This window comes from Hyperolius riggenbachi, chromosome 4 (assembly GCF_040937935.1).
Source record: "Hyperolius riggenbachi isolate aHypRig1 chromosome 4, aHypRig1.pri, whole genome shotgun sequence".
Classification (NCBI taxonomy): domain Eukaryota; kingdom Metazoa; phylum Chordata; class Amphibia; order Anura; family Hyperoliidae; genus Hyperolius; species Hyperolius riggenbachi.
The window spans coordinates 157,028,774-157,054,676 of record NC_090649.1 but is presented as its reverse complement, the minus strand read 5'-3'; the positions used below and the strand labels follow the sequence as shown (position 1 = coordinate 157,054,676).

At 45.0% G+C, this 25,903-nt stretch overlaps 1 protein-coding gene across 2 annotated transcripts in view; it reads right to left on the bottom strand.

The window, feature by feature from the left end:
* Window positions 1–25,903, bottom strand: part of LOC137570565 (ankyrin repeat domain-containing protein 65-like) — a 64,265-nt gene that overhangs the window by 23,822 nt on the left and 14,540 nt on the right. For both annotated transcript variants that reach the window (XM_068279266.1, XM_068279265.1), the window contains exon 2: window positions 4,210–4,759. In XM_068279266.1, the coding sequence (XP_068135367.1) occupies window positions 4,210–4,759 (550 nt within the window). The remainder of the gene's footprint in view (window positions 1–4,209; window positions 4,760–25,903) is intronic.

Here is a 25,903-nt window from a genome sequence, read left to right as displayed (position 1 = left end):
GCGTGGGAAGCCTCATTAGGATCCTGAGGCTTCCCCCACCCGAGGTGAGTACCCCCCAGGGGCCGTTTTGTCGTTACAGTTCCTCTTTAAAGTGGTCTTAAAGTCAGCATTTCTACTTTGCTCTATAAGATTCCTTACAGCTTTAAAGCTACTCTCCCAGAATTTTTTTTTTTAGCAGAACTTTACCAAAACAGTTAAACACAGCACCTTGTCCTGCCATGGAAAGGCTATTTAGCTTGAAATCCACATCCAGACTGGAGATAACAGTATCTTTGTTTACATTCCAATATTGTTACATTTGTGTGTAAACAACTCAAAACACTCTCTGAGAATCTCTCTCTGTTTCAGACATACACACAGTTCAGAACAGCTATTTTATTATATGTAATAAAAATAAGCTGGAATAAAATGCAATGGCAAAAGCATTCAGGGCAAGATAAACTACATTTTGGAAACTTGAAATTTGTAGACAGACAATATTACTTATGCACAAAAGCAAATGTGATAACTGTATGAGTAATAAAAAGTAGGAAAACACATTTTTATTGAATGTTATGTCAGAGTTTCAGACCACTTTAATTTAGTTATGTGTTCCAGTTTTAGGAAGGAATTTTGAGTTTAACTGCTTTGATTATTATTATTATTTTATATTTATATAGTGTCAGCATCTTCTGTAGTGCTGTACAGAGTACAAAACAGATAATAGTGGGGGCCATAGATACATGAGTTCATGGTGAAGATACATTGTTCATTGTAAAGAGTGTATACAAAGGGTGTTAAGCATGCACTAGATCCCCTAGTGGGGTAGTTGGCCACCTAAAAAATGAGTGTGACCACGCACTTGAAAGTGGGTACGGTCATGATGTGTCATGGGCAAGGCCAAATGTACATTTAGCAGCGGTATAATTCAGAGACAGTAAGTCTGCCCAGCAAAACTTTGGTCGAAATCCCCTCTAACTTAACCAGTTCCTGCAAAACAGATGTTTTAAAATGACCTGTTCTGCAGGGCAGGGTGGTGCACGCGGGACAGGATGGGGCGGGAGCATGCATGTTCATGTGCACTCGCGTGGCCATTTTCTGCCGCCTATGGGTGGGGGTGAAGTGGTTAATATAAAATAATGTCCTGGTTACCATACATATGACATGGATTCGATTGTGAGCTCCTCAGCACAGATGTTTATCAATCAATTTATTGATTGATGTATTAATGCAATTATGATAAATAAAAATTTAGACAATGGCCTCAATTCACTAAGCTTATCTCCTGTCTTTAATAACGTTTCTAGAGTGGTTGCCATGGTGATGAGGCATGTAGTATTCAGGAAACATTTTACCTCAGGCAAACCTAAAGTTAACTCTTCTGTCTTTAAGTTAACTCTTCAATCCTTAAAATAACTCCAGAGTTAAAGACGGGCTGTTTATTAACTGCGTGTGAAAATAACTACAGAGGAGGTAACGTAAGGACTGAAGAGATAAGATAACTCTCTTACTGTGTGGTGGTACGGTTTCTCTTGCCTTATTATCTCCAGCATGACCTTAGTGAATTGAGGCCAATGTATCAAAAGATAAATCTTTGACCATTAGAGAGTGTCCATCTGAAAACATCCTCCCAAAAACCCTCTGAAGTGTTGGAAATGCTTTAGTAGCCAATAACTAGTGGTGTTGCAATAGGGGATGCAGAGGTTGGGACCACACTGGGGCACCTGGACCAGAGGGGCCCTCCTTCATCCATCTTATTAGCTTTTCATTGGTGTTATTCTGGTAATGAACACCTCTATATGTGGAGTGAATAGTAGTAATTTGTTTCCTTACTCTGATTACACTGTCAGAATCTCATATTAATGCAGAGAACTGATCATCCCTCTTGCCCAAATCGTATACAAATGTTAAATGGTTTGCAGATAAATTGAGTGAATTTCAAGATTAGTGAGTACGGGCAAAATCAAAATTAGATTGTGTACTTTTCAATGTTATTATTGGAAGTGAGCTGTTTATTCCTACAAGGTTAAAAGTGAGATAGTATTGAAGAAATGTTTACGTTATGTAGTATTGTTGTGTTAGTAAATTTAACCGTCTAAGGTCAAGATATACACTGCTTAAGCTAAGCCTATTTTATACGCAAGATGTTAATCACATAGTTTTCACACATATCTAATATGCTGATCACTAATATACACTTTATTTCAGATTGTATAAAAACAGCTAGGCCATAAGCCTTGTGTCGGCCATTACCACTTATAACCACAGGAGGAATCTCTTGTGCCTGCTACTACCACTTACAACCATAAGGGGCATCTAGATATCTCTATCTAAAAATAAAGGGTGAGGTAAATGTTATAAAAAGAACATGACTTCATGTAAAATCCCCTACCCCGACGCCATATTGGAAAAATTACAATAAAAAGGCCTGGCAGGCTAGCACATTGGGAGATCAAGCCTGAAACTCTACTGAGATGATTGAGGCCTAGCAAGAGACTGCCTTCCATTGTGATTCTGAAACCCAAGAGAGGTAATATGCAATAATTCTTGGTGAATTCTTTGACAATTAGTCTATGCAAACGTTAAAGACTTGTCTTTTTAAACTTCAGCAGTTTTTTGAGTTTTAGATAACTTTTTTCTGTGCTATAAGTTTTATTATTTAAACGCAATTGCAAGCTTAGAAGCAATTAACAAGCTTTGAAGGATTAAGATATATCTACTTTAAGTTCTTTATATAAGAATAGAACTTCATAAATCATCTTTTAAGGATAAAGCTATATTGTGTGTACCATACACTGTTCAATCTCGAGACAACACAATCAATGAAGGATAAAAGCTACAGCAGAATATTTGCTATATTGAAATGGACTGGTTTAACTAAAGGAACTTTGAAAATATATTTTTGGATGAAAATGTATTTTTTGGATGAATTGACAACAACTGGAGAGATGTATATTCCTGTATATAAATGCTTTATCTATTTTTCTTAACAAGATAATTTTATAAAATTCAACAGCTGAGTGTTGCGTATTTCTTTCAGAGGTAAAACTGTTAACCTATAAATATTCTGTTTATAGTGAGCACGCACCCACTTCTGTCTAATTTTGGTTATGACGCTTTAAAGGCTGGTCCTTTACTGAGTTGGTAATCATTTTAAGCAGATATCGATCAGATATTTGACAACACCTCTCTGACAGTGAAACTGTCCTTGGTAGGGTTTTAGGCTTCATATCAATAGAGTTTATGGGGCCCCATGTAAAACTCACACTGAGGCCACAAGCTCCTTGGTTACTTAATAACTGAGGAGGAATTAGAGCAATTAGGAAAGAGGTAAAACCAGGTATAAGTCTGGGCCCGGATTGTACACCCAGATTCTATCTGCCTTTTTCTTTGAAGCCTCAGTAAAAATGTTCAATTTTCATCCATGGAACTGCTTGAAGCAAAAAAGCAATAATACACAGATGTGTGGCCTGCAAATTATAGACCCATATTCCTTTTGAATAATGATGTAAAGTTATTTGCAAAACTTTCGGCTAACTGATTTTTACTCTTTATTTCTGAAATCATCAATCAGGGCCAAGTGGGATTTGCAAAGCAAGTAAGAGATAACACCCGCAATGCAACCGATCTGTTAGTTAGGGTGGCTCAGTGTTCTGAGAAAGGATTCTTCTTCTCAATTGATTCTCAGAAAGCATTTGATGAACTGAATTGGAATTATATGATCACTACTCTAAAAGGTATAGAACTGAGGGAAAAGATGATGGCCTGGATCTCTATTCTGCACCATTATTATGTAACTGCAGTCTTTAAAAACCTAAATATTCATTAGACTTAAGTAGGGAAATACTATGAAGTGTCCACTGGTTGATATGTTATTTTTTTCTAGGGAACTACAGCTAATAAGTGTCCACCTTTCTGGTTGATATTTTTTCTAGGGGACTACAGCTACTAAGTGTCCATCTTTGTGGTTATGTTATTTTTTTTAATGCCTACCTTGTTGGTAAAAAGCCCTAGAGCCATTCAAACAGATTCCCAGGTTAAATTAAAATAGGCAAAATTAGCATCATTAAACATTTTGCTGCCTCCTAAAGTGGAGCAGTAAAACACACAGAGTTTCTACAGGATTGCAATGTTTTACTATGGAAGTTTGTACAACATATTCGATTTTTTTATGTAGAGGTTTTTGCTAGTTATAGTTCCCTAAAGCATTACTGTTTCATATCTTCTTACCTCACTGTCTCCATTTTCTGAGGCTAGATGTAGGGCTGTAGTCCCCCTTGAATCTTTCATGTTGACATCGACATTTCTCTTTAGTACATAGTTGGTGATTTGTATGTTTCCAGCTACTACAGACAAGTGGAGCATGCTGACACCCATGTTATTTTCATCTTCTAGAGACACTCCAGATGACAGCAAGTGGTCGAGGACATCTAGGTGATCATTCACAGAGCAAAAGTGCAGTGCAGTCCATTTGTTGTTATCTTTGATAGCGGGAGATGCTTTATATTGTAGTAAGGTTTTAACGCACTCCAGGTGCCCGTTTGCTGCAGCCAGATGGATTGGTGTCTCCCCAGAAGAGGTCTGGACATCGGGAGATGACCCACACTGTAAGAGAAGTTCAGTTACCTCTGTGTGACCATTCCATGCAGCACGATGTAGGGGGGTGTAATTCCACAAATCCCTTATGTTTATAGCGGCTCCTTTTTGTAGAAGATATTTCATCAGAGATAGATTTCCACAGCAGGAAGCCACATGCAGTAGGGACCATCCCTTGTGGTTCCTATGGGACACACATGTACAATTATAAACCATTAAAAAACGTTTTTTTCAACCCAAGTAACTATGTAACATTTGTACTTATATAGGCATATGATAGGCAATCATTTTTTTTCATAACATTTGGATATTGTAGGGAAAGACTAAAACCTCTGTTAGGTTTTGATTGCTATCTTGATTCTGATTAGGTTATTTTCTCCCACCATGCTTTTGAGAGACAAGGTCAAAGAAAATTATCTGAATTTCATTCAGTGAAGATACAGATAGACTTCTCTAGTGCAGCTTTCACTCTTTGTAATGACCTCCCTTGTTCCATAAGTCTTGCTGTTTTGTTTAATATATATTAAAAAGCCCTCTAAACCCACACCTTCGAACAGCTTTCTGTTTCTCCAACCAATCTGCTAAGGGACATACTTGGGAAGGCCACAAAGGTCCGGCAGCTTCAGCCCCAGGGGACACCTGGACATGAAATAGTGGTTGCTATATGTGAAAGAGAAGGCTGCACATGGGAAGCATCACATGAAAAACTAAAGCTAATGCCCAAGGGAGCTGTCCATGAAAGAAAGGGGTTGCAATACACAGATATTACACATGGAAAAGGAGGGCTACATGTGGAATGGGAGGCACACTGCTGCACATGTGAGGGAGCCCCAACAGGGGCAGAAAAAAGTATAAATCCAGCCTTGCCATGACTACCCATAGCTCTATTTCCCCTTCTTACTGTATACTATGCCCCCCCACCCCACCTCCCAGATTGTATCCCAGACTGAACCCTCTCACCCTCCTCTTTCGCAATATGTGCTTGTTATGTCAGAAAGGCAGCAGTCAATTTCTCCATTTAAATGCAGTGGGTGAAATGTGATTGGCTGTTAGTGGCTCTACCCACCTTTTCTAAACTTGAACTCCAGTCACTTAGTGACCAACTGTGCTTAGTTTGGAAACCCTGATTGGCCTAAAAATGGCAACAGTTTTAATCTCCCTGTAAAAAAATCATTGAACTGCAGTGACCTTGTGATTAACTCTGTACATTTTGAGGACCCTGACAATAAAAGTGTGAACAGTTTAAATTTCCCCATTCAAAGTCAACACATGAATTATGATTGGCTATGGCAGACTTTACCCACTTTTTCAATATTGAACTGCACTGATCCAATGATCAACTGTGTAAAGTTAGGGACCCTGTCACCAGTGGCGTAGCTAAGGAACTGTGGGCCCGATACAAGTTTTGCAATGGAGCCCCCCAAGCACTCTAAACATAACAATTGATACGGTGCACCAAACCCTGCCATTCGCAACTACAGTGTCAGAGGTGCAAGAATTATTAGGAGCACAGGACCAATAGAGAGCTAATACTGTAGTTGAGGGAGGGTCCTTCGGGGCCCCTCTGGCCTAGGGGCCACGATGCAGTCACTACCTCTGCACCCCTAATTGCTGCGCCCCTGCCTGTCACTGAAAGTGTAATAATAGCAGCAGTTGAAATTTTCTCAATGAAAGTCAGTCTGTAAAATTTGATTGCCAGTTGCATCCACTTTTTTCCACCTTGAATTGCAGTGACTCAATGTTTAATAATGACAGCAGTTCATATTTTGCCTTCAAACATCAGGAAGTTAAATTTGACTGTTGATGGCTCCACCCATCTTTTCAAACTTGGAACTACAGTATCCTTAAAGTGGATCCGAGATGAAAAACTAACTATAACAAGTAACTGGTCTATACATCTTATCTAAAGTTTAGATGGTTTACACAGCAAATCTAGCTGCAAACAGTTTTAATAGAATATGATTATTTATTCCTGTGATAGGACAGCAGCCATGTTGTTTGTAAACATTACATAGAGGCAGGCTTCTCTGTATCTTGAGCCATCAGCCTAATCCCCTCTCCTCCTCCCTCCTCCCCTCTGCCTCTAAAATCAATGGCTAGTAACATCCCCCTCCTGCACAGATTGAGCTCCCATGAGCCCTTGCTACTGCCAAGACTCTCTGAAAACCTGTGGGTGTGGCTTTTTTTTAGTTTATAAGGAATTAGAGTATTAAAACAAAAACAAAAAAAGTATTTGGCTTGAGGAATGCCCTATAAACAATAGGAAAGGAACACAATTATGCAATGTGTAAAAGTTCACCTCAGATCCACTTTAAGAGCAACTGTGTAAAATTTTTGAGGATCCTGCCATTAACTGTGTAATGGTGGCCATACGTGGTACAATTTTTTTCATACAATCTTACCATTTCTATGTAATATAAGGAAATTGCCTAAATTATCCTTTCAGTGTATTCACTTAATTTACCCTTATACTACATAGAAATGGTAAGATTGAATGAAAAAATGGTACCATATATGGGCATCATAAGACTGACAGCAATTTACATGTCCTCATTGAATGTCTATGGATAAAATCTGACTGGCTGCTGGTGGCTCTGTCCAGTTTTTTCATCCTTGATTTGCACTGACCCAGTGATCAGCTGTGTAAAGTCTGGGAAGCCTGGCTTTTAAATAAATGTCTTTGTGTTCCCCAAATGTCACCTGTTTTTTTAGGCTCATCCCATGATTATGCAATGCAAGTTTTGTGAGTTTAGCTTCAGAGCTGTTTGAGTGGCAAAAGTTTGTACTTTCTCCAAATGACAGTCTATTGGAAAATCAAGATCTTCAGTGGACAATTGCAGGGCTAGCCAGGATGAGATCACTTAAAGAAAGCATGAGCAACTAATCCCGCTATGAGCCAAAGAAGTGTCAGCGTTACGGACATGCGCAGTGCAGTGATGATGGAACGGACGCATAGCGGTGCCAGCAGCTAGGCCTGCTGGAGGGACTCACAGGTGTTATAAGAACAGAGCAGCTAGGTAGATAGTCTGCAGCTCGCGGTACCTGCAAGATGGCTATGGGAGGATGGAAAGTACTAATGTTGCTACCGCAGCCTCACCGGGCGAGTGTATTTGGGTCAGAATGCCTGCAGCATTTTGTGCAGCTCTGTCATAAACTGTGAAAGCTACTGGGAATTAAATACATCAGTAAGTGGATTGAGCCAGATGTTCACAGTTTAGTGCAATATTTATATTTATTTCAGCCTTCTATTACATAGATGATGTACTGCTTTTATTCTTACAGATAGTTTTTTTCACAATAGTGTCCCTTTAAAGTACACCTGGACTGAGAGGGGTATGGAGGCTATTTATTTCCTATTTATTTATTTATTTCATTTATTTCCTATTTATTTCCTTTTAAACAATACCGGTTGCCACTTAGCAGTCCAGCTGATCTCGTTGGCTGCAGTGGTGTCTGTATCACATACCTGAAACAAGCATGCAGCTAATCCAGTCAGACTTCAGTCAAAACACCTGATCTGCATGCTTGTTCAGTGTCTATGACTAAAGGTATTAGGAGGAAAGGGCTCAGCAGGACTGCCATGCAATCTGCATTGTTTAAAAGGAAATAAATATGCCAGCTTCTGTATCCCTCTCAGTTTAGGTGTATTTTGAGCATTGAAGGTTAAAAACAATACACTGCTATGACTGGTGTACCTTTAATACAGTATATGATAAACTGCAAAAAAAGTACACTAAAACACCCATTGAAAGCTTATGTAATGCTAGATATTTTTACATGGCAACTAAAATGACACTGAAACGAAAAAAACCTCATGATATAATGAATTGGTTGTGTAGTTTTATTTTCAGGTTTAAAGCTTTTTTTTTATAACATCGCATCATTCTCTAATAATTGCAGTTTCCACACTACACACACACTCAGCATTTTAAATGATTTCATAGAGCAGGCTACTGAAGCTTTGAACTTTTCTCTGCAGAAATACCATAAACAAAGAAGAAACAATGAGAGACAGTTGAGATAAGTGTTTGACTTTATAAAGTTGCAGAGTTCACAGAAGCTCTTTTGCATAGATAACAACTGAAGTTCCTGTACTGGAAATACTATGAGACTCATATCTGTGCTAATAATGTTTTATTTCTTAGCAGTACTACACATACAAATCATATCATACGTTTATTTTCACTTCAGATTCCCTTTAAAATGTAAGCTGGTGTAAATAAAGGCTTATTAGGTGAATTGGGGGATACTCTAAGTATCACACTTGTAAACGTGAATCGCCCAGCGATTGCGATTTTGCGTTTCCTTTTTTTAGCAATTTTTTTTTGGGTGCTTATGCTTTGCAATTCTCATTCGTCCCAAAATGCTGCATGCAGTGCTTTTGCGATCAGCAATAATCCCAAATGTGCTGAAATCACTGCAGTGAGCGTAATCCCATAGGAATACTCACACAGCAGCGCTTTGCTGATCACTGGCAAAAAGCATCCCAGTTTGAATGGGGCGTAAAGGAGGGCATACATCAAGTGATTTTTTGCGGCCGGTCAACCAAGGGACAGAACTTTCTTTGATCGAACCTGACCAGAGAGAGATCTGTTGACCACCATAAACAGCCGGCCACTGGCTATGTACCCCCTCGGTGTCAGTGACCACATGGTGTGCGAATGAAGAACAAGAGGGCGGAGACAGTGGTCGACAGGAAAAGTATTAAAGCACAGCACCAGGGGGATACATGTTTATTTATTTATTTTGGGGGGGAGCCAGTCGGGGTTTTCCGTCGCGTTCGCTGTACGTGATTATTGCATACTGTTTCTGTTGTGCATGCAATGGAGCATGTCCGTCTGAGATGTTTAATGGATACATACGATCAATTTCGGCCCGATATTGGTCGCATTGTCGATTGGACATGCTCTTGGCAGCACCGATTTTCATCAGATTCAATTATTGTTGAATCGGTTGGCCAATCGGCCACCAAGTCTACTGATGTAAGGACACCTTAACTGTCATGTACAGTAATGCAAAGTGAAGTGAATCTTTGTCCATTTGAAACCGTCAATCATGCACAAAGAAGCTATTGTTTTCAGTTCCCCTACATTACTGGATGTGTTGACAGGCTTACTTCACTGCCTTCACTTTTGTTTGGTGAATCAGCCCTTCTGTGTAGTTTGTGTTCCACATCTCTTTAGAGTGGATTACCTCATATGACTTGTTATGACAGCTTACATTTTTTTTGTAGGTCATCATGATCTTAATTAGACTTTCCATGATCCAACAGGAAACGCAATATGAAAAGGAACGGTATAATAACTGCTCTGCAATCAATACCAGATGAGCCAAGGAGCAGACCTTATACATTTCACATAAGTCAGGGATATGATTCGGTCAGCACATTGTGGGGAACTTATAGGGTAGCGGTGTCAGTAAAGTGCTGCAAAAGCTTTTTAATGTTTAATGCGACATATATTATAACCAGAAATGTGCTCTATATCTCCGTGTTGCTGCTCAAGTTTCCACATTTAAGACCGGAAAACTGTAATAAATTCCAGCATGCAAACCAGAAGCATGTAGCTAAATTATACCTTACTTTTTCTATACAGAGCTATGCAAGATAAGGTATGGTCGGTCCTCTTGTATAACTGGAACTGGTAGTCACCATTTATTTTTACTCCTGAGACTTGTCTTCCAGGGACTCTATAGCATGGTTTCTGATCCTAGAGCCTTACCTAACTACATTGTAAATTTAAATAGCATCGTGCCTGATCAATGATCCTCACCTGGCTGGATAGTGTACTGGCTCAGCCTGTGATACAGGTGAACTGCGTTCGAACCTCGGTTCTTCCTGTTCAGTAAGCATCCACCTATTCAGTGAGGAGTCTTTGGGCAAGACTCTAGCACCCTAGTGGCTGCAGCTCTGGTGCTTTGAGTCTGCCAGAAGAAAAGTGTGATATATATGTTATTTGCCTTGTCCCTTTATGGGTTAACAAGCAGTGTGGAGGCTAAGGGCTTATTTTGACCACGGCCAGCGATCCAGGGCCAATGCTGTATTCTACAGTTAGCAAATGTTTCTCCGTACATGAACACACGTGATTTCCTGTATTACGTGGAAACAACCCAAAGATTTTTAATGGGCCACCACATTTAACCACTTAAGGCTGGGCCGGATTTACAGCTCAAGAGCCTATAGGCACAGAAGTCCTGCCGCCCTAAACTCCGCCCCTTCACACAGGCCACGCCCTCAAACCATGCCTCATTTCTTAATAAATAATGCAGGTATTATCGTAGACAATTGATTACCTTGATTAATCAGCTATTCTAATGGCAATCAGTCAATTCCAGTGGCAGGCTGGAAGTGATCTGTTGATTCCAGTGGCAGGCAGTGATTGGTTGATTCTACTGACAGGCAGGAATCAATTGATTCTAGTGAAAGGCAGACAGTGAAAGGAGGATTTTAGTGTTAAGCAGGCAATGACAGGAAGGCAGCAGGTGACCGATGATAGGCATTGATGAAAAGAGGGTATACAATTATTAGGAGGTTGCTTCCCCCAGGGGCAAACCCAGGATTTTCAAGGGGGGGATTCCTGAAAGATCTCCCTCAGCCATGCACAATACAGTATAATAATACGGTAGGTCATCATGCTGGGTACACATAATCCAATTTCCCGATCAACCAACAACGGGATCGATCAGGAGCAGTTTGGATACAGATAATAATGAGGACAGTCGCAGTCGACATTCTTAATGAAGGGAAAGTGAAGCATTCACACAGCAGGGCACAGGATTGTGCTCATACTTGACTGTTAAATTCCCCAAAGCTGCTCCATGCTCTGTATACACCCTGCTACTCCATTCAAAGTCAACTGTAGCAGGGAAAGAAAGGAGACAGTGCTGTGAGCTGCAGGATGCCTGCAGATATTCTGATGTCTCAGCTTGTGCCTGTCCCCAGACACTGCACCGTCCCTGGTCTGAGGGGGGATTCTGGGCAGCTGTAAACCCCCCCCCCCCCCCCGTGTTTGCCTATGCCAGTATAATAATTTATACTTACCTGGGGCTTCCTCAAGCCCTTGGTAGGCCATGGGCTCCATTGTGTCCTTCCAGTCCCATCCGTTCCTTCACTATTCAGTCCAGTAATTTGGGACTACTACACATGCCCAGCTGTGACCGCACACCTCCAGCCCGTTCATGTGCAGTGGTGCGTGACTAAACCCAATCACAGCTTTAACCGGGCAAGAGGAACGGAGGAACGGATGGTGAGGAAGCCCCAGGTGAGTATAAACGCTTCTTGTTAGAAAGTTAACTACTTTCGGGCCGCAATGATTGAAATCTACGCCCTGTTTTGGTGGCTACCTGGCTGCCGGGGCGTAGATTTCAATTAACCGATGCCACATGTTCTTGCCGCTCCCAACGATCTCGTCGCTGTTTCCCCACCGCACCTCACCCGTTCTGCCATCTATATATGGGCAGAGCCCTGTGAGCGGCTCAGGAGCCGATTTCATAGGCTCCTGACCGTGTTTATCAATGTAAGCCGCTCCCATTGGCTTACATTAATAGACAGGGTCAGAAGACAATGAAAGCGGCTCCTGACTGGCTCACAGGAACTCTGCCGTCATAGAGACGGCAGAGTGGGTGACCCAGGTTCCAGACGTGCGGCGGTGACGGCGATTGTGGCGGGCATGTGAGGCGATTCGATGTTATCCATCGGAATTCCGCCATTTCTGGTACCAGCGGTCTCTGGTCCTTAAGTGGTTAACCCACCCCACCAAAACAAAGACACAGACCCCCTTCCCCCTCATAATCCCACAACACACACACACAGGCACATACCCTCCCCCCCACTCCACCCAGAAACCTGCACTACAAACAACACATAGACAGGGACCCTTAACCCCCCCCCCCCATAAACCCACACCACTAACACAAATAGGCACAAACCCTCCGCCCCCCCCCACTCCCACCAGAAACCCACACCACTATTACACATAGACAAGAACCTTAAACACCCCCCCCCCCCCCCGAAACACACAGGAACATACTATTCTTCTCCCCACCCAAACCAACCACCCGGCAAATGCCCCCCCCCCCCCCCCCCGGCAAACATTCAAACAAGAAGCAAAGGGGAAAAAAGTGAGAAAGATACTTTACCAAACTGTTCACAGCAGCAGCAGCGCTGTCCATGCCGGCTCTTCAATGTACGTGCCATCTGCTGTATTGTATGTGTGGAGCGTGTGGAGCTCTCCTCCACTCCCTCCTTAGATGCAGAGCAGGAGCTGTAGAGGGTCGGGGGCGGGTCAGCGGCCGCCGGTTTGCAATGTGGAGTGAGGACTGAGGAGGCGGGCAGCGCGATCATCACGCACACATACGTGATTCCCCCTACGTCTATGCACGCAGCACGCAGCTGATGTGCTGTGCTGCATGCGTGTATAAGTGAATATGGCGGCTGCGGAGAACAATCGCTGTGCGCCTTAATGATGGGGACCCCCAATTGCGCTGTGAGCGGGCAGGCAGGGGAGAGAGTATTTGCTACACATATCGGTGGACATTAGGGCAGTGTTCCCCAACCCTGTCCTCAAGGCCCACCAACAGTGCATGTTTTGTGGAAATCCACAGAGGTAGTGAATCAGCTCTACTGAGACATTAATTACCCCACCTGTGAATGTTTGTGGTTTTCTGCAAAACATGCACTGTTGGTGGGCCTTGAGGACAGGGTTGGGGAACTCTGCATTAGGGGACCCGCCCCTGGCTCACAAGGCGCCTTATGGTATATCCGGCCCTGACCTAAGGACTACAGTCTTAAAACCCCTTAACCACTTAAGCTCTCAGTCGTTTTCACTTTATGCATCCGAGCAATGTTCACCTCCCATTCATTAGCCTATAACTTTATCACTACTTATCACAATGAACTGATCTATATCTTGTTTTTTCCGCCACCAATTAGGCTTTCTTTGGGGGGTACATTTTGCTAAGAGCTACCTTACTGTAAATGCATTTTAACAGTAAGAATAAGAAAAAAAATGAAAAAATTCATTATTTGTCAGTTTTCGGCCATTATAGTTTTAAAATAATACATGCCTCCATAATTAAAACCCACGTATTGTAATTGCCCATTTGTCACGGTTATTTCACCATCTAAATTATGTCCCTATCACAATGTATCGCGACAATAATTTATTTGGAAATAAAAGAGCATTTTTTTCCGTTTTGCATTCATCACTATTTACAAGCTTATAAAAAAAAAAAAAAATAGAGAGAAATATTTCATCTTTATATAGATATTTAAAAAGTTTAGACCCTTAGGTAAATATTTATGTGTTTTTTTTTTTTATAGTAATGTTTGTTTTTTTAGTAAACATTTTATGTGGTCATTTTTGGGAGGGTGGGATATAAAAGTGTTTTATTTGGGGAAATATTTGTGTATTGTAATGTTTTTTAACTTTTACTTGTAGTTTTACTTTTTGGCCACAAGATGGCAATCTTGAGTTTGTTTACATGACGTCACTCTAAGCGTACAATGTACGCTTAGAGGGATATAGCTTCAGAAAAAGTGAAGCTTCTGAGAGAAGCTGTCGCTTTTTCAGCGGGGGAGAGGAATCAGTGATCGGGCTCCATAGCCCGATACATTGATTCCGTGGCTACCGAATCCGCGGCCGGGAGTGCGCGTGCACGCGCGCGATCGGCCGCGGAAGCGCGCCTGTCCTCCTTGACGTTTTTATACGTCAAGGAGGGCAAAGTGGTTAAAGGACTTACGAGCCCAAAAACTTTAAAAAAGTGAAGTACCTTAATCACGTGAAGTACCTTCCTCTCCTAATATGGCCGCCAGAGCTGTGCGCGGCTGTGCAGTCTGCCTACACGTGAGTGTTGCTGCGCAGTTGTAGGGCCTCTCCCCACGATCCACGCTACTGTGCATGGATCGGGGGGGGAGGCCCTAGAGCTGCGCAGCCGCACTCACATGTATGCGGACTGCGCAGCCGCGGCCAGCTCCGGCGGCCATATTAGGAGAGGAAGGAGAGCCCGACCCCGTCTGTGGGGTCGGGAGCGGCACGGGGGGCTATTACACTGCGGCGACCCGGCGGAACTGCCATCCGCGCCCTCCGTGCATTTAAACGTGATTAAGGTACTTCACTTTTTTAAAGTTTTTGGGCTCGTAAGTCCTTTAAGGACCAGACACTTTTTTTCCATTCAGACCACTGCAGCTTTAATGGTTTATTGCTCGGTCATACAACCTAAATGAATTTTACCTCCTTTACTTGTCACTAATACAGCTTTCTTTTGATGCTATTTGATTGCTGGTGTGATTGTTAGTTTTTATTATATTCATCAAAAAAGACATAAATTTTGTCAAAAAAAATGATATATTTGACTTTCTGTGCTGACATTTTTCAGATAAAGTAAAATTTCTATATCATTTTTTGTCTATATGAATTGTGCTATATGTCTTTGATCAATAAATAGACACTTATTGGATTTTTTTTTGTTTGGGTAAAAGTTTTATAGCGTTTACGAACTATGGTGCAAAAAGTGAATTTCCCCAGTTTGAAAGCATTTCTGACCTGTCATGTTTCATGAGGTGCTAGAATTCCAGGATAGTATAAATACCCCCAAATGACCCCATTTTGGAAAGAAGACATCGCAAAGTATTCACTAAGAGGCATGGTGAGTTCATAGAAGATTTTATTTTTTGTCACAAGTTAGCGAAAAATGACACTTTGTGACAAAAAATAAATAAAAAAATAAAAAAAGTTTCCATTTCTGCTAACTTGTGACAAAAAAAAAATGAAATCTGCCATCTGCATTTTGGGGTGTCTACTTTCCAAAATGGGGTCATTTGTGGGGTGTGTTTACTGTCCTGGCATTTTGGAGGTGCTAAATTGTAAGCACCCCTGTAAAGCCTAAAGATGCTTACACCTTACACCATGCCCCTCTCTGAATACTTTGGGGTGTCTACTTTCCAAAATGGGGTCATTTGTGGGGTGTGTTTACTGTCCTGGCATTTTGGGGGGGTGCTAAATTGTAAGCACCTCTGTAAAGCCTAAAGGTGCTCATAGGACTTTGGGTTCCTTAGCGCACCTAGGCTGCAAAAAAGTGCCACATATGTGGTATTGCCGTACTCAGGAGAAATAGTATAATGTGTTTTGGGGTGTATTTTTACACATGCCCATGCTGGGTGGGAGAAATATCTCTGTAAATGAGATTTTTTTAATTTTTTTACACACAATTGCCCATTTACAGAGATATTTCTCCCACCCAGCATGGGTATGTGTAAAAATACACCCCACAACACATTATACTACTTCTCCTGAGTACGGCGATACCACATGTGTGACACTTTTTTGCAGCCTAGGTGCGTTAAGGGGCCCAAAGTCCTATGAGTACCTTTAGGATTTCACAGGTCATTTTAAGGCATTTGATTTCCAGACTACTCCTCATGGTTTAGGGCCCCTAAAATGCCAGGGCAGTTTAGGAACCCCACAAGTGACCCCATTTTAGAAAGACAACACCCCAAGGTATTCCGTTAGGAGTATGGTGAGTTCATAAAAGATTTTATTTTTGTCACAAGTTAGTGGAAATTGATTTTTATTGTTTTTTTTTCACAAAGTATCATTTTCCACTAACTTGTGACAAAAAATAAAATCTTCTATGAACTCATCATACACCTAACGGAAAACCTTAGGGTGTCTTCTTTCTAAAATGGGGTCACTTGTGGGGTTCCTATACTGCCCTGGCATTTTAGGCGCCCAAAACCGTGAGGAGTAGTCTGGAAACTAAATGCCTCAAAATGAATGTTCAGTGGTATAACCATCTGCACATTTTGATGACAGGTGGTCTATGAGGAACCGAATTTTGTGGAACCGGTTATAAGCAGGGTGGCCTCGTAGATGACAGGTTGTATTGGCACTGAAGTGCAGGAAGCGCAGGATGTTCTCAAATCGTGACCTGGACACGGCAGCAGAGAACATGGGCATGTGATGTATTGGGTGCGTAGACCAATAAGACCGCAATACATTCTTTTTGACTAGACCCATGTTAGGGAGAAGGCCCCAAAAAATGTTACGTTCGAAAACTTGGAGTCGTTTCCACTGAAAAGGCTGGGCATGGTAGCTTCTTGGATTGGCAGTTGCGTATTGTGTGGCATAACGGTTAGTCTCAGCCACAATTAAGTCGTAGAAACCAGCAGTGATCAGAAAAAAAATTCTGTCACTGTGGTGGGGCGGGTGAGGGTTTGGCCGGGTGATCAGAAGCGCGCAGGGGGCAGATTAGGGCCTGATCTGATGGATAGGAGTGCTAGGGGGTGACAGGAGGTGATTGATGGTTGTCTCAGGGGGTGATTAGAGGGGAGAATAGATGCAATCAACGCACTGGGGAGGTGATTGGAAGGGGGTCTGAGGGGGATCTGAGGGTTTGGCCGAGTGATCAGGAGCCCACACGGGGCAAATTAGGGCCTAATCTGATGGGTAGGTGTGCTAGGGGGTGACAGGTGGTGACAGGAGGTGATTGATGGGTGTCTCAGGGTGTGATTAGAGGGGGGAATAGATGCAAGCAATGCACTGGGGAGGTGATCAGCGATCTGAGGGTGTGGGCGGGTAATTGGGTGCCCACAAGGGGCAGATTAGGGTCTGATCTGATGGGTAGCAGTGACAGGGGGTGACTGATGGGTGATTGATGGGTGATCAGTGGTTGATTAGAGGGGAGAGCAGATGTAAGTAATGCACTGGGGAGGTGATCAGGGGGGGGTCTGAGGGTGATCTGAGGGTGTGGGTGGGTGTTTGGATGCCCGCAAGGGGCAGATTAGGGTCTGATCTGATGGGTAGCAGTGACAGGGGGTGACGGGGTGATTGATGGGTGATCAGGGTGTGATTAGAGGGGAGAATAGATGCAAGCAATGCACTGGCGAGGTGATCAGGGGGGAGGTCTGAGGGCGATCTGAGGGAGTGGGCAGGTAATTGGGTGCCCGCAAGGGGCAGATTGGGGTCTGATCTGATGGGTAGCAATGACAGGTGGTGACAGGGGGTGATTGATGGGTGATCAGTGGGTGATTAGAGGGGAGAACAGATGTAAATTATGCACTGGGGAGGTGATCAGAGGGGGTCTGAGGGCAATCTAAGGGTGTGGGCGGGGGTTTGGGTGCCCGCAAGGGGCAGATGAGGGTCTGATCTGATGGGTATGATGGGTAGCAGTGACAGGTGGTGATAGGAGGTGATTGATGGGTGATTAGAAGGGAGATCAGATGTAAATAATGCACTGGGGAGGTGATCAGGGGGCGGGGTCTGAGGGTGATCTGAGGGTGTGGGCGGGTGTTTGGGTGCCCACAAGGGGCAAATTAGTTCTGATCTGATGGGTAGCAGTGACAGGTGGTGACAGGGGGTGACGGGGTGATTGATAGGTGATCAGGGTGTGATTAGAGGGGAGAATAGATGCAAGCAATGCACTGGAGAGTAGAGATGGCCCGAACGGTTCGCCGGCGAACTTCCGGGGGTTCGCGATCGCGGAGAACCGCAAACTTTTCCGGAAGTTCGGTTCGCCCCCATAATACACCATTAGGGTCAACTTTGACCCTCTACATCCTCTTCGCTGTCCTCCTCCTCCTGAGTGGCAGTTCAACTCTACTGGTGCTGCGATCTCCTCTCCAGCTACACAGCCCCATCTCCCCAGGGCCTATGCTGCATGCCAGGTACGACGGTGTCACGCCATATTAGACATGTCTTGCTGCGATCTCCTCTCCAGCTACATAGCCCCATCTCCCCAGGGCCTATGCTACATGCCAGGTATGACAGTGTCACGCCATATTAGACATGTCTTGCCTCAAAGCGGAGAGTCACACTGGACCAACTCTCCTGGTTGCTCTTAACAAACAGGTGGATCAGTGGCTGACCCCACACCAGCTGGAGATTGGCAACGTGGTTTGTGACAACGGCAGCAATCTCATTTCTGCGTTGAATTTGGGAAAGCTGACACATGTACCCTGCATGGCACATGTGCTGAATCTAGTTATTCAACGATTTGTGTCAAAGTACCCAGGCTTAGAGGATGTCCTGAAGCAGGCCAGGAAGTTGTGTGGGCATTTCAGTTGGTCTTACACGGTCATGGCACGCTTTGCAGACATTCAGCCGAGAAACAACTTGCCGGTGAGACGCTTGATATGTGATAGCCCGACTCGCTGGAATTCGATCCTGGTCATGTTCTCTCGCCTGCTAGAACAGGAGAAAGCCGTCACCCAGTACCTGTACAATTACAGTAAAAGGACACAATCTGGGGAGATGGGGATGTTCTGGCCCAACAACTGGACACTGATGCGAAATGCATGCAGGCTCATGCGGCCGTTTGAGGAGGTGACCAACCTGGTGAGTCGCAGTGAAGGCACCATCAGCGACTTGATCCCGTACGCTTACTTCCTGGAGCGTGCCATGTGTAGAGTGGTGGATCAAGCTGTGGAGGAGCGTGAAGAGGAACAGTTATGGCAGGAACAGTTGTGGGAGCAATTTACATCAGAATCAGATGTTTCCTCAACACCTGTGGCAGCACAGAGGGGGGAGGAGGAGGAGGAAAAGTATTGTGGGGAGGAGGAGTGATGATGAGGAAGGTGTTTCTTTGGAGGAGGAGGAGGCGGCGGCAGAAGAACAACTGCAGCAGGCATCGCAGGGGGCTTGTGCTGCTCAACGTTCCTGTGGTATTGTTCGTGGCTGGGGGGAGGAGGAGGACTTACCTGACGTCACTGAGGAAGAGCAAGAGGAGATGGATAGTACGTCTGCATCCAACCTTGTGCAGATGGCGTCTTTCATGCTGTCCAGTCTGTTGAGGGACCCCCGTATAAAAAAACTCAAGGGGAATGAGCTGTACTGGGTGGCCACGCTACTAGATCCTCGGTATAGGCACAAAGTGGCGGACATGTTACCAACTCACCTGAAGGCAGAAAGGATGCAGCACTTGCAGAGCAAGCTGGCAACTATGCTTTACAATGCATTTAAGGGTGATGCCACAGCACAACGCAAGAAAGGTACCACTGCCAGTAATCCTTATCCCATGTCCACGCAGGCAAGGACAGGACGCTCCAGCGATCTCATGGTGATGTCGGCCATGCAGACATTCTTTAGTCCAACGCCTCGCCTTAGCCCTTCCGGATCCACGCTCCACCAATGCCTGGACCAGCAGGTAGCTGACTACCTGGCCTTAAGTGTGGATGTAGACACTGTGAGCAGCGATGAACCCTTGGACTGCTGGGTGCGCAGGCTTGAGCTGTGGCCAGAGCTGTCCCAATTTGCCATCCAACTTCTGTCTTGCCCTGCCTCAAGCGTCCTGTCAGAAAGGACCTTCAGCGCGGCTGGAGGCATTGTCACTGAGAAGAGAAGTCACCTAAGTCACAAAAGTGTTCAGTACCTCACCTTTGTCAAAATGAATGAGGCATGGATACCGGAGGGCTACTGCCCGCCTGAAGACTAAGTCAGTCCCCACACACAGCATCTCTGCCTGCACGCCTTGTGACTGGCTGCCTGCCCCAAGACTAAGTCGCTCCCCACACATCATCTCTGCCCGCAGGCCACTTGACTGCCTTCTTTGCCACCACCAACAGGGTCCAGGACTCCAGGTGGATTCCTGAATTTTTAAGGCCGCAATAATAATTTTTCTGGTGCGTGTACATGCCTGCCTAATTTTTCTGGCTGCACTGCAGCTGCAACAACAAAACAAAAGGCATGTACATGTGCCCATTCCCCTTTGTGATCATTATCTTGCCGCGGTGAAGGGGCTTGCATATCACAATGAAGCAATGACCACCGGCTATATGAGTGTCTCGGGGGGTGGCACACCAAAGATAATAAGGTCGTTGCTTTATTGTGGACAGACCAAATTTGATCAGCTGGACAATCACTGTTGTTCTATCATTGAGCTACCACAGCCTGCACTCTGGCCATGGTGCGCATCAGTCCAGCACGGCCGTCACTACGCAAACAGCTGTTTGTGGTGCGTTACACAGGGAGTTTGGTGTGTCAGTGTGAAGCAGTACTCTAATTACACTCCCTGATTGATGTATACACATTCAAGATGTTTTAAAGCACTTTAGGCCTGCAATTTAGCATTCAATGTGATTTCTGCCCTTAAAATGCTGCTTTGGTTCCAATCCGGATTTTTCCCAGGGACTTTTGGGGTGTATCCCGCTCATCCATGCCCCCCTCCAGGTGTTAGACCCCTTGAAACATCTTTTCCATCACTTTTGTGGCCAGCATAAATTTTTCTAGTTTTCAGAGTTCGCCTCCCCAATGAAGTCTATTGCGGTTTGTGAAAGTTCGCGCGAACCGAACTTTCGCGGTAGGTTCGCGAACCTAAAATCGGAGGTTCAGGCCATCTCTACTGGCGAGGTAATCAGGGGGGTCTGAGGGCGATCTGAGGGTGTGGGCGGGTAATTGGGTGCCCGCAAGGGGCAGATTAGGGTCTGATGTGATGGATAGCAGAGCCGGGGGGGGGGGGGGGGTGATAGATGTGTGACTCAGTGGGTGATTAGAGGGGAGAACAGATGTAAACAATGCACTTGAGAGGTGATCTGAGGGCGGGTCTGCGGGCAATCTGAGGGTGTGGGCGGGTGATCAGGTGCCCGCAAGGGGCAGGTTAGGGTCTGATCTGATGGGTGGCAGTGACAGATGGTGACAGGGGGTGATTGATGGGTGATAGAAAGGTGATTGACAGGTGATCAGTGGGTGATTACAGGGGAGAGTATATGTATACAGTACACAGGGGGGATCTGGGGAGGATCTGAGGATCTGGGGAGGATCTTGGGGGGTGAGCAGGACCCAGGGGGCAGTTTAGGACCTAATCTAAAATATAGTGTTTACAGATAGTGACAGGGGGTGATTGATGGATGATTAGGAGGGTGATTGGGTGCAAACAGTGGTCTGAGAGGGTGATCGGGGGGGGGGGGGGGCGGGGGGTCTGCCGCATACGAAGTGTATAATACACTTCGTATGCAGCAGATCAGGGGTTAACATTGCTAATTGGCGGTGGGTTGACGTCGCGGGTGGGCGGAGCCTAATGCCGGTGGATGTGCGCGCATCTATGTGAGCGATCCCCGGCCGATCAGTCCCCCAGGTACCGCTGCCGATCGGCATTACGCGGTCCTGAGGGTGCCACTTTGCTGCCGCCAATTGGTAGTGGGCGGTCGGCAAGCGGAACTAAACCCAGAACTTCTCTGCTCTAAAAGATTAGCCACAGCGTGACCTTCTTCATTACAATTTATGGAAATCCTAAAAAAAAACTTAAGTTTAAAGTTGGATTCCCTTTACAGTGAGCACTGAAAGAGTTAAGCCACAGTGTTTACTTTATGAGGCGATAGCTTGGGCAGAGCTCCTGGCAGAACTCCTGCAGTCTATTCATAGCTACTGATTAGAAGTAATTAGACACTTTGATTTGGCCAAACAAACACAGACCACAGAGCAGTGAATTTCTTCAGCAACACTATGTGGAATAAAGACTTTTTATTGTGTGCTGTGCAATAGTTCAGGTCCACTTAAATGCAGATTTTGTACATGTGCAGTGTCAGGAAATTGGAGGCTGTGGAAATGGTGCCTAAAGTCTGGTACACACATCCAATTTTGGTTAGCCAATCACTGTCCAATTTTGCCACCCCCATGTTGTATGACAGTTTACCTACATAATCTGTTTATAGTAATCAAAATCTGTTCACCCTCATACCACATGGAAGTGGTAAAATTGGCCAATCATTGGCCAATAGAAATTGTATGTTGTATGTACCCTTAAGGTAGCTATACACTGGTCGATTTGCCATCAGATCGACCAACAGATAGATCCCTCTCTGATCGAATCTGATCAGAGAGGGATCGTATGGCTGCCTTTACTGCAAACAGATTGTGAATCGATTTCAGCATAACATCGATTCACCATTTGTGACGCTGACGCTGACGCGCCCCCCCCCTCCCACCAGCTATACATTACCACCTGCTCCGCCAGCGCAAGTCCCCCTTTCTCCGCTGTCTTCTTCTTCGCACTGGGCTCCGAGTCCAGCTGGCTTCACTGAACTTCCTGTCCGGGGAACAGAAGGGGGCGCTCTACTGTTTAAACTTCCTGCCGGGACAGGAAGTTCAGTGAAGCCAGCCGGACTCGGAGCCCAGCGCAGAGAAGAAGACAGCGGAGAGAGTGGGGACATGTCCCCCCGGAACAGGTAATGTATTGCAGCTAGTGTCGGTTGTCGGGCATTTGAACGCCGCTATCGATGCACTCCCGACCCGCCAGCGATCGAGCATAATCTTCCGCACGGACGGATCGATGGGAATCGACGGGAATGATTGATTTTGGATGGAAATCGATCGTTCTGTCAGCGTTTGCGCAACAATTTCACAGCAGATTTGATCACAGTGATCGAATCTGCTGTATATCGGCAAGAAAATCGTTAGGTGTATGGGCCCCTTAAAGGACTTGCGAGGCCAAAATCCGGCCCCCAAATGTAAAAAAAGTTATCTACCTGTATGACTTTCTAAGGCACGGAGGACGCCGTCCGCGCCCTCCGTGCCGTTCCGCCGGGTCCCCGCCTCTCAATACGACCCCGAATGGCTCCCGACCCCACGGCCAGGGTCGGGCTCTGCTGCCTGTATAAAGATGGCCGCCGACCCTGGCCGCGGCTGCGCACTCCGCATGGCCGCTACTGCGGCTGCGCAGCACTAGGGCCAACCCCCCGATCCACGCTACAGGAAACAGCCTGTTGCGTGGATCGGGGGGTTGGCCCTAGTGCTGCGCAGCCGCAGTAGCGGCCATGCGGAGTGCGCAGCCGCGGCCAGGGTCGGCGGCCATCTTTATACAGGCAGCAGAGCCCGACCCTGGCCGTGGGGTCGGGAGCCATTCGGGGTCGTATTGAGAGGCGGGGACCCGGCGGAACGGCACGGAGGGCGCGGACGGCATCCTCCGTGCCTTAGAAAGTCATACAGGTAGATAACTTTTTTTACATTTGGGGGCCGGATTTTGGCCTCGGAAGTCCTTTAAGGGTATGAATTCAGTTTTAGTAAGTGTTGCCTGTCAGGACCAGACTCCTGTAGTCAACAGTGTGGAGAATGAGTGTTGTACAGACATGTCGCTTGGGTATATACCTGATCAGTGTGAATTGTCCCTATGGAGATGGGAGAAGAGAGGAGGGAAGAAGGTGGGGCGATTGATGGAGCAGCTTCCAGCAGCTACGTTGAAGGTGTAACAATGGACTGTCCGGTGTGACGATTTTTTTTAAGTATCCTTAAGGCACACTGTAAACATGCCAGGTTCTCGGCCAAGACACTTAGAGCTGCCTCGGCCTCGGTTCTGTCTACTGTTTGTATGAGTCTGAGGAATCTTGTGTTTCATCACTAAGGTCCCAGGTTTTGCTCTCTTCCAGCATGTTATCTGCCTGAAGTTTGTGTTCCCTTCGTGTTTGCAAGTGTTTCCCCCTGGTGCTCCTGTGTCCTGCCACATCCCATAGTTATAGTGGTAGGTTACCGGTGGTTGCGTTCTCTCAAAACGAGTCCAAAGGGCATTGAACTGTGAACTGCTTTAGAGCGATGGGAATTATTCAGTGTTCTTTGTAAAGCACTGAGAAAAATGCGTCAGCACTATATGAATATGTAGAAAATGTGTGACACATCTCATAAAATGAAGTTGAATACGTTGTGTGCATAGTCAATTGTTCCGTGCAGGTGAAACACATTTGTCTCTAAGGGAGATGTTTGTCTCTAAGGGAGATGTGAATTAAAAGATCTATTCATATTCAGCTGAAGAAAGGCTCTGTGATGCTGCTTAGCTTGCATTCTTCCTGTTCTTCTTGGTCTTATTACATTGCACACTGTTCTCTAAAGTACTGGTAATTATATGGATGTGTCTGTCCTGTTCCTCATTGTAATTTACTTTGTGCCTGAGGGTTCACAGTTGTTTGAGATGTACAGGTGAGGTAAGTTTCAAACTTATTACTAGACGTAGGTGGTGGTAAAGCATATTAAAAAGGAGAAAGATAAATAAGTAATTAAAAATGAAGGTTAATAACATTAGACTTAATAAGGTTGTCCTGAGCAACAAAGAACATTGATGATTATAAGTGATTCTGTATATCTGGCCTGGATTCATTGAAGCCCATCTCTGGACGCAGGGAAGGAGATGTGCTCCTATCCACAGACTACATCTCCCAGCGTGCATTGCAGCAGCCGGGGGCATGCTATACAGGTGGAAGCTTTGAATTGCCGGTCGCTGCTAATGTTCCTTGGGTAACATAGCACACTCCACAGGGACGATGGGCTAGAGGAGCAGGCTACCCCTATAGGTAAGAAATGGTGCTCCCCTCCCCCCAACCCCCGGTTTCCCAATGGCACACTGCGTAAAATTTCCTGGGTGCTCAGTGCCCTTTTAACGCACAGCACAGGTGATAGAAATTTCACTGAAACTGACTGCCTTCACAGATCTAGGAAAACATCTATGCCAGTAATCCCCCATTGCTTGATGGCAAAGTTTGTATCTCTGTAGCAGGGGTGTAACTGGAAATCACTGGGCCCCCCCCTGGGAAACTTTGGATGCTCCCCCCCTCGCTTTCTGCACAGGTAAACTAGGAACCAATGTTATCCAATTGGCTAGTGCGCACGTAAATGTGATTTCCCCATGCAGATAAAAACAGACAGCAGTGAAGCACTGCATGCATTTTCTCTATCAATTACATTAGCTTCTGTGATAAAACGTGCATGTTTTCCCACATACAGACGCATATGGTGTGCAGAAAATGCATACAGAAAAACTGACAGAATAATGTGCTCCCAGCCTCAGCTTCTTATTACACTAACTCTGTCCTACAGACTCCTCCAGCAGCACTACAGTACAGAGCACTTAGGAAGGTGGAGGAGAGCCTGACTGGGGGCTGGGCATTGTAGACAGGTCCCTGCTGCACACTGGATAGGGATAGTCTACAAATCTTTGTCTGCAAAACTTTTTATGATTCCTTATGAGCAGATGCAGTCAATAGAGCAGTTGTGCAGAGAGCAGAAAGTTTTCTCTCTCTTGCCCTTAGTTGTCAGTTTCTCAGGACAGAAAAAATAAACTTCTCCCCCCACGGGGCCCCCTGCAGCTTCTGGGCCCCCCTGTGCCTGCATCCCTATTGTTATGCCCCTGCTCTGTAGTACCAAACAGTGAGGACTGCAGAAACCATAGTAAATTATAAGCTGTGCCACTGCATTCACGTACAATAATACAGGACCACAAAACACATACACTAATATATGACAGTATGATACTAGAACATTAAAACACTAGGACCAGAAGCCACGCCTGAAAAAGTGCCCCTCTTCATAGTGGTATTTGTAATACCCTAACACTTAACTTATCCTAGCAGCCCTGC